Source organism: Cryptomeria japonica, chromosome 3, assembly GCF_030272615.1.
Source record: "Cryptomeria japonica chromosome 3, Sugi_1.0, whole genome shotgun sequence".
NCBI lineage: Eukaryota > Viridiplantae > Streptophyta > Pinopsida > Cupressales > Cupressaceae > Cryptomeria > Cryptomeria japonica.
In genome coordinates this window covers 444,783,205-444,796,898 of record NC_081407.1, presented here as the reverse complement: position 1 = coordinate 444,796,898, position 13,694 = coordinate 444,783,205, and the positions used below count along the sequence as shown (strand labels likewise).

Sequence of the window (13,694 nt, the reverse complement as noted above, 5' to 3'; positions counted from 1 at the left end):
CAATAACCATGGAAAAAGGAATTATTGAACCTGTTCATACATCCTTGCCTTAAGTTAGGAGCATTATGTCTGATTTTTGATGTTGATCCCTTTGTACCATCAGCATTTGTTTTCTGTTGTTCTTCTTTTTTAGACATAGAAAATTGACCTTCTTCAAGCCCAACTCCCTCCTTTATCAGCTCAAGCACAACACCCACCATTGTTAAGAATATTTTCTGCTCAAAGCACTTATTTATAAATTACAAAGAATATCCAATATTTTTGGGATTTAAAATAATAATTATTTATAAGCTCCCAAAAAAGTAGGAAAGAAAGACATTTTAAAGCAAAAGTGCTCCTACAATTTCAACAGATAATAAAGTAACACTAACCAAAATGACCTAACAATGAACCTTGACCCTATATCCAAAAACAAGATCACGAGAAGCAACAATTGCTAGAAATAGCCACTGAAGAAGTTGTCAATTGTTTTGATCAATCTGAAAACTAAGAAGTGCCTCCCAAAGTTTTGACATGTTTGAAAACCTCTACAAAACATGAAGAAATCCTAGGGATTTAACCATGAATCCATCTTAAAACACAAACCCTAGTTAGTATTTGTGGCACCTTAAAAAACTTCCTTCAAAGAACAACAAACTCTAGGTGGCTGAAAAGAGGTTGAAGAACAACATATTTTAAGTCCAACGTTGCAACAACAAGAAGTGGGCTTCAAGTCGATTTAGAAAGGAAGAATAGTGGTATGGCATCCTTAGAATTTACCAAAAAACTGCACCAGAAAAACCCTAGCACTAGAATTGCCCTTGGAATCTGATCATCTAATGGAGAGTGAAGCGATGGTGATTTCAAGCAAAGCAATGGGAAATAGTGCTATGTTTCAGTTTGTTATTCTTGGGTTTAGGCAACAAGAAGACGACATCTTTAATTTTTGGCTTTTGTCTTTTTTTTGAGTTTGACTTGTTAATCATATACACATTGTAGGATAACATAAGCCACTTAAAACAAAATCCATGAGCAAAACCTAGCACAAGTGTTTGCCTCTTTCTACCCTCTTAAAGCCAAGCTGGCCCTAATTAGTAAAAAACCGTGTTTTTCTTGAAAATTCTTCAGGGGGCATTAATTGACTCTATTTGGGCACCATGTGACATACTTGGCCATAAGAGGACTCTAGAATCTCTATTTAAATAGTATTGAAATCCATCCATTGGGTAATAGAGTCGAGCCTATGTATAATACCTAATCAAATGACTAAACCTAGCCTAAACAAAAGCAACAAAAAAAAACACATACAACAAGGTGGAAATCTAAAATGATATCACCTATTAATGGATGGTCACGAGGAAGAGAAGTAGCTAGATGAAATCATTTATAGGCTAAGAAAAATTGTAAACCCCCCTTTGAGTTCGAAGTCCAATTGTCGTGGTTTGCATCCTTGAAACCTTTTGCAACATATTTATTGATATCCATAGTTTAGGATGATATAGAAAATCATGACGGGAAAACTCAAGCACAAACTCGTAAATGTTTTGTAGCTTAGGATAGTCTCGCTTCCCATCAAAATTTATCTCCATTAGTTGGAGATCTCGTACTTCCTTTGGTAGATATCTTGCAAAGTCTTGTGGTTGTAGCACATTTGTAGATGATGATCACTTTAGACTCAAATCCTTCATTATGCTCTTGACGACCCTTGCTTCTATGAAATCCACTTTTAGCATAAAATCACTAATGACTTATGTATGCTCATCACTTGGTTCTCCATTTATATAGGTGGGAGATATTGAAGATGGGATGAATCAAGTCTTAAGAGAGTATTCACTTTGTCTTCTATTGATGACTTGCTTTTAAGGTATTACTAGAAACTGTCCAGGTTTGGCAACAAATTCGTCATATCCATATTTGATTCAATGCATGATTTTGATGCTGACTCATCCTCAAGCAGAAAGAATTGTTCTTCATCCAACTATGCACTCTCATTGACACTATGAAGAAAATTATCCACCTTTGGCAGAAAACTTCCTATTCACAATGAGGGAGTCAATTGAAACCGAAGTCCCTCACATTGAATGCTGTCAAGACTTGAAGTTGTAACCTTGTTGAAAGATATCAACCTCACTTTGCATATATAATAGGGTGAAACATTGCTTTATTGAATATGAATTTCTTATCTACATGACTTAACTAATTTTTTGAATAATAATTATCTAGTTCTTTAGAAAAACAATTATCATCATCTATTCCATAATAAAGGGAAGCAACTTGAAAAAGAAACATTGTGTAGGTTTAGTTCTTGCTTTATAAAAAACTATGTTGCTGGTTTTGGTTTAGGTTTGTGGATCTGACAAAATAAATTTTTTGGGGTTGGTTTCATTTTGGGTTTGTCCACACAAAAAGCATGTGAGAATTATATATATTTGCAGCCTAAGAGCAGGGATTAGGTTTAGAATACCACATATCATCATGTAATCAACATAACCACCATAAACTCAGATGCCATTTAAAAGATAAATGATAATTATTATAAAATATTCATTGTTCAAAACTTCAAGTTCAATGTCAAAATAATAATTTCAAGTTCAACAATTAGTTTTCAGTGCCATATTGGTTTTCTAAATCACCAACATCTTCATCATCATCAACATTAGATTATGTAGGAATATTTGAAGAACCACAACAGTTCCATTGACTCTCAGTCTCTCACACTAAATTGGTGCTTAATTTTGGCTCCTCAAATGCAAATTTTGGGAAGTGGAAGCATCCAAACCAATATGCTTTGGCTCCATATCCCACAACATTGTGTCCTCTTTCTTGTAGCCATATGTTTTTGTGTGGAAGGGGGTGCAAGTTGGAATGCACGTACATTAAGTTCTCTTCCCATTTTGATAGGAACTGAATGTGCTTTGTTAAGTGGATGATGGAGTATGTGCTCCAATTCTTCTCAGATTTAGACGAGCTAGCAACCTATTAAAATTTAAGACGAAGTAGAGAGATATAATTATACATTGTAAAAATTATGAATGAATCTTCAAATATAAAAAACTAAAAATTATCAAACTTATGATAAAACTTTTATTGCAAGAGGTTGTAGGTGTTGGAATTGTTGGCCAATAATAAGCTATAAGCATCCTCCTTGAACTTATTATGAGAGCCTCAATACTTTGATTGAGGGTCAAGGAAGAGTCTACAAAATGTTGGAGTGTGTAAAATCAACGAATTCACTCATGACTATATCTCGCAAATTAGGGTCAAGGAAGAGTCTACAAAATGTTGACTTGTAGCCTTCATTGACTTCATAATTTTTATATGTGGCAATCCTCATTGGCATAGAAAGAACCTCATCATTGTAGTATTTTGGACTCAATGCAACAATAAGATGTAGTCGACCTCGAGATGTAGATTGGTTGGTTGAGCCATTGAAAGACACGAACAATCGACACAGGTTCAAACCTTGTCCCAACTAAAAGAGCCACTTTTTCCAGCCATGCCTAGGGTGGGTCCCTTGCGGAATTTCACGTGGCCCAGAGGATTAGTTTTGCCTTCCCGAAGTTGCGGGGACACCTCCGAGTTAACAAAAAAAACAATAAGATGTAGTGGGGTGATCATTGTGTTCCATTTCTCTTCAAAAATTTGTGCACTTGTTTGAAGAAATTTTTCTTAGGATCTTGCGCATCCTCATTTATGATGGTCTTCATCTTTTCAATCATCGAGTCGATGCCATCTTATCTCTCTCTTAAGCAAGACTTGTTCATGTTGGTATAACGAATCACACAATGGGCTCAATCATACTAAAGAGATTCCACATGATCCCACCAAGAGTCATCTAGGATCATCCATTTAGTATATGTTGTCCTCTTAGTGTTGCGTTGCCTCCATATAGACCAAGTTTTGCTAATGACCATGCTAGAAAATGCCTCTTCAATCTTCACAAGTTGTCTCAAGATGATTGTTGAAATGGGTTTTAACAACTTATTCAAAAATAAAAATAAAATAGTCATACTCTAATTAAGACAAGTTATTTTTTTCTAAGTTGTTTTGAAACACTTACCTTCAAAAACTTCAATTTTGAAAATGCTATAAACATGCTTTCTGACACGTGGTGGTTGGTGATAAACATTTGGATCTTTTTGGCCTTTGCATGCAACTTTTTAATCGAATCAAATCTTGTTTCCAATCTTTTGTAGCATAAGATTGAGGGAATGGACAACACAAGGTGTCTAAAAGATACATGGATAACATTCATCAACAAACAAATCAATAGCTTTACAATTCTTTGTGTTGTAGATTATTACTTGAACAACATTACGAGATCCTATTTCCTCAATAATTGTGAGGAGGATGTTAGGAATAAATTGGCCATCTTTCACCTTCCCTTGGCAATCCAAAACTCTTAATAACATTGCCCATTTAGGGGACACTGCAATGACATTGATCGAGGGCTGATTTTAGCATCCTTCTATCCATTGAAAATAATAGACACCTTTGTCTTGACCTTTGAATCTCTTATGGGCTTCAATGAATTTTCTACAAGTTTGGCCTCTTTTTCCAATAAGGTGCCATGCACCTCATAATTTGGGCCTTTGTGCCCATTTGGAGCCTCATTAATTTTTTCCATCATATTTTATCAACATGGTGGACAAATAATATTGAAAGCCAACACATTTGCATAAATATATCATGATACATGTTGATCAGCAATGTCTTGAGACTCATTTTGAAATGCCATTTTTCAAGGTCCTCATGGTCGTCTATTTGTAAGGGATTTTCTTTAGGGATGGTAAAAAATGGGTGGTTCTTGACTACAACACTAGGATTCAATGGGGGCATAGGGGGTCCTTAAAATCTTCTCTTTGTTATAGGATAATTTGCTCTATGGCTTGCTGCTTCATCTTGCTCCTACCATAGAAATGAGACTCGGACTCTGCTCGGACTTGACAAGGCCGACTCGACTCGGGACTCAGACTCGTCTAGACTCGACAAAGTGAAAAACTCAAGAAATTTAGAGATTTTTAAAGATTTAAAACTTGTTTCATGCACCCTTTATTAAATACTCCTTAAAGACACAATAACATCATCAAATAGAAGATAACTTGATTACATACACAAGTATACATCAATCACATAAGCATAAACGCAAATTGCAGTTGAAGGAAATAACAAACATAGATATATAAATATTGTCAAATGTATACAATATTACAAAACTCGTGGAATAAAAAATCCATGTCATCATATGATCAAATGCTCTATACAAATATCAAAAGTAAAAACAACTACAAGCCTATGGCTCAGAGGAGCTTGCATCCCTTGGCCCCCTACGAAGGCATCTAAGGTAGGTCCTGGATGATTTGGCAGCCATAGCCTCTCCCCGTGACACCATGCCACCCTCACTAACATTAGGTATATGAATTTTTGTGTCACTGTCTGCCTCTGGCTCTGTTGTCTCTGCTCATGCTCTCTACTCCTCTGCCATGGCTACAACCTCAACCTCTGTAACTGCCCGGTCGACCCAATCAATGTTGTCACTAAAGACAGGTTCTGTCTCAGTGGTCCACTCGGCTTCAGGATCAACCTCTTCTAGAATGATAGGGGAGATGCCATTTTGTGCATTCCTTTTCTGTCTGAGGCGGAGGTTGTAGTGAACAAAGACAAGATCGTTTAACTTTTCCACAGATAATCTATTGTGCCTCTTGGAGTGTATGTGCTCAAACATACTCCAATTGCACTCACAACTAGATGCATTGCATGATTGGCTCAAAATGCGAATGGCCAACTTTTGAATATTTGGTGTTTTTGGGCCAAAAAAGTTCCACCAATTATTTGAATTTGAAATGAGAAAAATAAAAAAAACCAATCTCACTCACGACTCTCATTAAACAATATGAGTATATAATAAAATTAAAATTATGCCTTAGAATGTATTTTTACCTGGCATCATAGTTGTCCTACTTTCTTTGTAGATGGGATGAGAGAAGTTCTCTCCTTGAGCACTAGAAAACAACTGTATCTCTTGCATAAGTTCGGTTTGAGTACAACCAGCAGGTGCCATCTGCTCCATGACTAAGTACAACCCACTAAGAACCTCCTCATCCGCCTTGAAAGTAGGGCTGAATTGGAATGCCGGATTAAGATAATATGCTGCTGCATGGATGGGCCTGTGAAGCTGGTTATGCCATCTCCTATCAATGATATCCCAAATGGGACGATACCTACTCTCATCTTCTCCATACACGGATCTGATGGCCTCCTTGGCCCTATCCATGCCCTCATATATGTAGCCCATTGTAGGCTTTTCCCCATCCGCAACTCGCAGGAGAACCACCAAGGGCTTAACAAACTGCAAAATTGCAAATATTGTGTAATTTATAAAAATGAGCAAATAAGAGAAAATTATGAATAAACTATAAAACAGAAACTTAAATTGTAGAAATTATAAAAAATTTATCTTCACAATCTCAGCACAAGGGGTCCAAAAGCCTCCCTCATAAAAAATGCAATCTGCCATATCTATCCCTGTAGTGGTAGCAGCATAGGATGAGGAAGCTCACTCGTCACTAACAATCATACGTCTCAAAGCCGCCTTACACCAAAGCATGGACTGTAATGTGATGAAGTTAGTGGCAAATCTGGTGATTCCAAGACAAGCTAACTCCCTCTGATCCGTGTATTGCCTTATAAGAGCTAAAACCCATGAATGATTATATACAAATTTGCAAACATTTCTTGCCCTTTCTACACATGTCTTAATCCATGGGAGTTTTCCAATATCCTCCAACATGAAGTCAATGCAATGGGTGACACATGGAGTCCAAACTATAGATGGGTGCCTCTCCATCAAAAGTCTACCTGCAACAACATAATTTGCTGCATTATCGGTGACTACCTGCACCATGTTCTCCTCACCCACCTCATCTATCACCTCCTCTATTTTCTCACATAGGAATGTGGCGTTTTTGCAGTGTACGGAGGCATCAATGGTCTTGATGAAAATAGTGCCCCTTGAAATTAAAAATAAAGCAAGATCAATGATCATTCAATAAATTATTAAATAAAAAAAATAAAATTAATGACTAAATGAAATTAAAATTAATCAATCACCTGCGGAAGAAACAAGAAAATTAAGGAGAGTTCTATTTCTCCTATCCGTCCAACCATCAATCATGATGGTGCAACCTGACCTACTCCATATCTGGCGTTGATCCTCTAATTCACCCTTCACATCATGCACTAAATTTGACAAAATTGGTCCCCTTAATTCAGATTTAGAAGGGGCTTTGAACCCCGCCCCGCATATGGCAACGACATCAACCATTTCCTGCCAATAAGGAGACTTGTCACAAATAAATTAAATGAGATAAGTATTTACTATGTACAACAAAAAATCAAACAATAAATATTAAAACAATCAAACAAAAAATATTCACTTGGCTGCAAAGAATGAAACAGTGCAGTAGACCCCAAACCTGCCGACTACCAATTTAGGGGCCTCATGGACCTCCTTGTTCCAACCCATGCTCTCAAGCGACTGTTGGGACCTAGGAGTAGTGCGAGGCTCAAAGTAGGAATCCATCCTAGATTTATGAATTCTAGGACCAATGCTAACACTCCCACCACCATTGGCAATGCTAGGACCATGAGCACTAGCAGAAGCAGAAGCCCTAGCACTAGGATGATATGGAGGCATGGACGAAGGCCCTCCAACACAACCAATGGCCGCCAAATCATCCTTTTGCTTCTTCACCATTTCCTTCTTTTGTTCAGGTGCTTCAACTGCCACATAGCACTCACGTGTAGCCTGAACAGTTGCTTCTGTGCATGGTCGGCATCATGGCCACGTACGCCGACAATATGGTATTTCAATCTATATATGCCTCAGTGGAATATTATTTTGCAATATTTACACTGTCTGTCCTTTTTTCTGCTCGGGAAAATCTTCATGATATTTCCAAGTAGGGTCATTTCTAACTAGGGGTCTAGACATTGTATGATTGTAATGTGAAAATTGAAGCAAATAAGAAAGTCAAGGTTATTGCAATAAGACATTATTACAAATACAAAAAAAATTAATATTTGAGAATTTGTGCATTGTCATAAATTAATATAAAAAAAATTGTACACTAATGTAGGTACTAAGGTAGGGTTTGTAAATTTTTAAAAAACGAAATGTAGGGTTTGATCAAAATTCCAAACCCTACTTTTTTTTTAAAAGAAATTTACAAACAAACCCTACCTACATTAGATTTTTGAATGAAATGTAAAACTTTCAAATGAAATGAATAGAAAATGAAATTTTTGCTTACAAGAAACAAAAAAAACTCAAAAAATCAATCTTACCTCTTACAACAAGCTTGAAATGAGCTGCAAACTCTTCCTTTCCAACTCTTGATGCACCAAATGAAAGTATAATGCAGCCCCAATGTGATTTATGGATGAAATCTTGAGCTTCCTCCTTGCTGGTTTTCCTTCAATGAACTCTTGTTTCTTTTCACAACTCACTTTTCTCCTATTTTGCCAAATGAATGAAATGAAGTTCACTTTTAGGGGCAAAGCATAATATAAACAAAAAAAAATCAGTTGAAAACATATTAAAAGATGTGTTTTTTTTGACTTAAAATTGCATTGACACGACCGAGTTTGGGAGTCGAGACTCGCCAAACTCGGTGATTTTGGGTGAGTGTGATTTTAGGCGATTTTTTGAGCCAAACTCGGTCGAGTTCAAGTTCGAGTTTGAGCCCTTTGGACTCGACTAGCATGACTCTGTAATATCCCCACAATTTTTTTCAATTTATTTCCAGTTACAATCACAACAAGAACCTGTTAAGGTTAGTAAATGAAGATACAATAATGCTGAAACTGTAACCCTTCCACTTTTTGATCACCAAGTGCCCAATATGGGAAGGTGAGAGCATACGGTGTTGAGGGGATCGTTAGCTTCAAATAACTGGAAATAATACAATGCTTGGGCGGCAAGCCAGCCCCTTCCACTTTTCAGCGGGATATGGAGAATATTAAAAATCACTTGGCGGTAAACCAGCCAAGGATGATGCAAGAACTGAAGAACAATCACTCTACCGCTTATGCAGCGGGAGGACTAGAAATGAAAAAGCAATCAACTCCACCGCTTATTCAGCAGGAGGACTGAAAATGAGATTACAATCAACTCAACCGCTTATTCAGCGGGAGGACTGAATTACAATAGATAAGAAGGTGGCAAGCCAACCTCTTTCACTTATGCAATGGGCCAAAGAACAAAAATCCAAGTATATAGTTGTTAGTACTACTAATCAGCTTTACAATGCAAACATGGATTACAAAATTACTAGAATCATTGTCCAAACTTGGTGGCAAGGCCAACCTCTTCCACTTATGCAGTGTGACTAAGAGAGTTCAAATAAATTGCTGTTAGTATTACTAACAAGCATTACATATGATTCATCATGGATATTCAAATGTCAAAACCCAAACTAATAGCTGCAACTTATTACGAAGACTCTTCACACCACATCCATAGACTCACACATCTGAAAACCAAATTCAACCCCCCAAAACTAAATCTGATATGAATGAACAACAGGCTGGAAATACAGACCAGCAACATCAAAATCCTCACAAACACTTCTAAATCACTCCCCACACACTCAACTTATCTCTAAACACACTCCAAAGAACCCACACACTCTAAAACCAACTCCACACAAGGAAACACTCCAAACTAACAATTTTTTCAGATTTTGATATGCAACCCATGCGCTGGAAACACACAGACCAGCAGCTTAGAAACTCAAAAAAATGCTTGTAACTCTATTCACACTCAACGAAATTACCCCCAAACAGATGCAAATGAGAGATACAAGATAGGTGATGAGATTAGAACCAACAAACTGCACCCAAAACCCCCAAATGAATTTATGCACGCATTCTCAGGCAGCCCAACATAGTAGGACTAGGAAAGAACTATGATTTGCATTTAAAAAATAAGTACTCAACATTAAGCTCTACAAACTTACAAACTTGATCGCCTGTGGCATAGGAAGAGAACGAGCCACTACCCAAAATGATCTGACACACGAACTGAGAGTTATGAGCTAAAACGTGCTACAGCCACACCAAAAACTAGCAACACTGAAATCCACACCATTGGAAATCTGAAAATGCACACTAAAATCAAACCACACATTCAGAAAATCCAATCACAGCTAGGAGTGATGTCTCACACTCGAAGTCTGTCAAGAGCCCTAGGAGTTATTTACCCTCGAAGATTGTCTGGAGTCAATCCGACAGCTTAACAGTGTAAATTGTCTGAGATACCAAATGAGAAGCCCAACACTCTCATTTATAGATTTTGACGGCTCAAATTCAAATTCACATTCCCTCCAAATGAACGCCAAACCCAAATGTACATTCACTTCACATTATTTTGAAATTACATTTCATTTCTCCTTTCTCCAAATCGACCTTCTCATAGGAGCAAATATTCTTTATAAAAATGACAATAAAATCATAATGTGGCATCCAAGGTAGATAAGTGAAATGTATTATAAAATTAACTTATTTCTCCATAAGGCGTCCATCTTGCCTTATTAATATTTCACTTTATAAAGTATTTTTCCTCAACAATAAGTCGCCCAATATATAATTAAGGAAATGATTTATATATGAATATAACTTAAGCAATCCCTTTTAAATAAATTGTCCAACCTTTGCCTTAAGTTATACTTTAATTTTAAACACCATTTTTCATCAAATACTGAACCTGCCAAAACAAGCTCCAAGGATATGGGGAAACAAGCTGAGAGAATTGTCCTGCCAGAAAGTCACTGAACTGAGCTGAGGAACCCTTGCCAAGAATAGCACCAAAATATGAGGGAAGACCAACTGCTCAAACTGACCTGCCGGAAATAGTTACTGAACAAGCCTGTTGACATCCTGCTAAAAATAGAACTGCTAAAAATAGTACTTACTAAAAATAGCATACTGCTAAAAATAGTAAGTGTTTCCAAAGTGATTTTAACCACATTCTGAGTAGCTGTCGCACTTACTAAAAATAGTAAGTCCAGAAAAAGTCACCCAATGCAGATGCATGTCGAACCATCCTGAAGCTCTCTGAAAACCCAGAAGGAATCCAGAATCCAAACTGTCAAACTCCCACATACACCCCCTGAAAATACTAAAGAATCCTCCTAGAAAATAGGAAACCCCTAATTTCTACTCCCGACTAGCCTACGGGCCTCCGAAATAGGCGAACAGCCAGCTGAACTAATCACTGCGGAGAAGGGGACATTACAGACTCGACTCCGAAATTGCCCAAACTCTGTGATTTTGGGCGATTCCCGTTTCTCTGGCTCCTACTCATTAATTTATGCTATCACTTGCATTGATGGAACAAGTGTTCCAGGATTTCTAGGGCAGGCTTTGATGCTTTGTTCAGGAATTTCACATAAATGGGCTTTCACTTGACCATATGAATTTAATAGTTGCATATCCAAATATAGCTCCCATCACTTGGAATCAGTTGTATCATATCAACATACTTCCAAAGAGGAGAACTTTGATGTGTTTTGAATTTATGTGAGCTTGTGGAGGTAGAACTTGCTGCCATTGTAATTCTTATGGCAATATGCTTTATAAACAACACACATAAAACAAATAAAAATTGAAAAATATATATAAAACTTAACTTTTTTAATATTTTAAACATAGTGATAAATTCATAAAAAATGGAGGAAAACAAGAAATGGAAAGCAAAACAAGAGAGTTTGTTTGTAAAACAAAAATGTAGAAAAGAAAATTACTTATTTTCAAAAATCTTCTTCTACAATCTTCTTGGTAGGTAATGTCAACTTGCACATGTGAAGGAATAGCAATGCAACCACTTTCGAACTTTCAATGATCATCTTCAGCTCTCTTTGTGTAGTGATGTAATGTCCTTATCCTCAAAAAATCAGAAATATAATTCAGATTTGGAAATTATATTTATGACAGCAAACCAAACTATGTCTTCACACACCAAACTATGCCAAACAATGCTACCAATTTACTCCAAACTTCTCCAACTGTAATAGTTTGTTCATCAACTGAAAATAACAATAAACAGAACTGATTACAGACTCAATAACAGCAGCATACTGCTGTAATATGTTCATAAACTCACAACAAAAAATCACAAACTATGCTTCAAAAGCACTCCAAACAACACCAGCATTAAACTTGGAAACTAGAGAAGAAGCAACAACAATCCACCAAATTTCCTTCAGCCCAAATACAATCTCAGAGTGAGAATGCCCTCTATGAACAAGGGTTTTCGTCCTTTGCTCATATAATGCTCATGGGTTTCTGTCCACAAGCTCTCTCCTTCAGCGGGGTTCCGTCTACTGAAGAAGCTCCTTGCAAATCTGCAAACGTAGAGACGAAAATGATAATCAACAACTACTCCAAATTCCCAAAATCTCAATATTTGTATCCATCATGTATGCAAGCTTTGGGAGCCTAAATTCAAACTCCCTCCTTTAGAATTCCTGTTAAATTAATTATCATAGTTGCCAAAAGTTGTCATTTAATTATCAAAGATTCTCCTCCACTTGTAATGTCAGAAACTTTCTAAAATTCATCCTCCAGCAACTTTCCCCAAATGGCACAATTTCAAATTAAAATTCCCTCCTTTGGAACTCCTACTAATTTAATTATGACAATTGCTAAAACTTGTCATTGAGTTATCAAATATTCTTCTCCACTCATAACGACGGAAAGTTTCTAAAATTCATTCTGCAACAACCTTCCCAAAATGACTCAAATTCCAACATCCCACTAAGTGTTTCTAATTTAATATTTAAATGTCCTTTTGATATTAAGAACATTTGGACATTTCTAAATATTAAATTAATCATTCTCCCTAAGCTTGTCCAATTAACCCATGGAAGAATAAAATGGGTTAATAAATGCCAAAATTAAATTTTAAATAAAAGGGGACATGACAAGTGACAAGAAAGAAAGAAAAGTCAGCAAAAGAATGGTAGTTGGTTTTTGCACCCAAAATGAGGGAAAATGAGTTTGTTTTAGCGTTTCAAATGTTTTAGTTGGCACTTCGAGGGTTGGGGATTTGTTTTAGGGTCTTACAATCAAAGTCAAAGCTGAGAATTTAATTAAAAGAAAGAGGGAAAAAAAAAAGAAAAAAAAAAGAAAAACTTGTCAAAAGATTGATATGCTATGGGTGTGCTTTGAGCCTGCTGGAACCTCCCAGGGTTTGCTCATGTTCAGTTGGGATGAACCCACACTGTTCTGCCTGCTCCCTTCCAGAATCAATGACATAATTGAACCGGACCGCGGATAAGTGTGTTTAATCACCAAACATATTTTCCAAAAATCTGTTAAAAACACGTTTGTTCATGTTAGATGGGAGTATGGAACTAATGTCTTGTGTCCATGTGATTGTGGTTCTTATCATTTAATTTGCAGTGTTAAGAGTTTGTAGAATTTTTATTGACCTTCTGCTTATTCTATTTATAGTTTATAATCATTAAATATCTTTGGTTAAATTACACTCTTTCATATTTCTATGCAGTTAAATTTGATAACTCAAAGTGGAGGGCATTTAACTCAAGTTATCTTGGTGTTCAGAGGTCCATGATCACAGCCTCAACATGGGCTGTTTTAACAATCCTTCGAGACAGCGGTACTTTTATGCTCAACAAAAGCCTTCAGTTAGG

At 36.6% G+C, this 13,694-nt stretch overlaps 1 protein-coding gene across 3 annotated transcripts in view; it reads left to right on the top strand.

Annotated features, from left to right (window-relative positions):
- The window catches only part of LOC131033443 (uncharacterized), a 239,473-nt gene that overhangs the window by 45,448 nt on the left and 180,331 nt on the right, over positions 1–13,694 (top strand). For all 3 annotated transcript variants that reach the window (XM_057965648.2, XM_057964986.2, XM_057966345.2), the window contains one exon: positions 13,550–13,660. In XM_057965648.2, the coding sequence (XP_057821631.1) occupies positions 13,550–13,660 (111 nt within the window). The remainder of the gene's footprint in view (positions 1–13,549; positions 13,661–13,694) is intronic.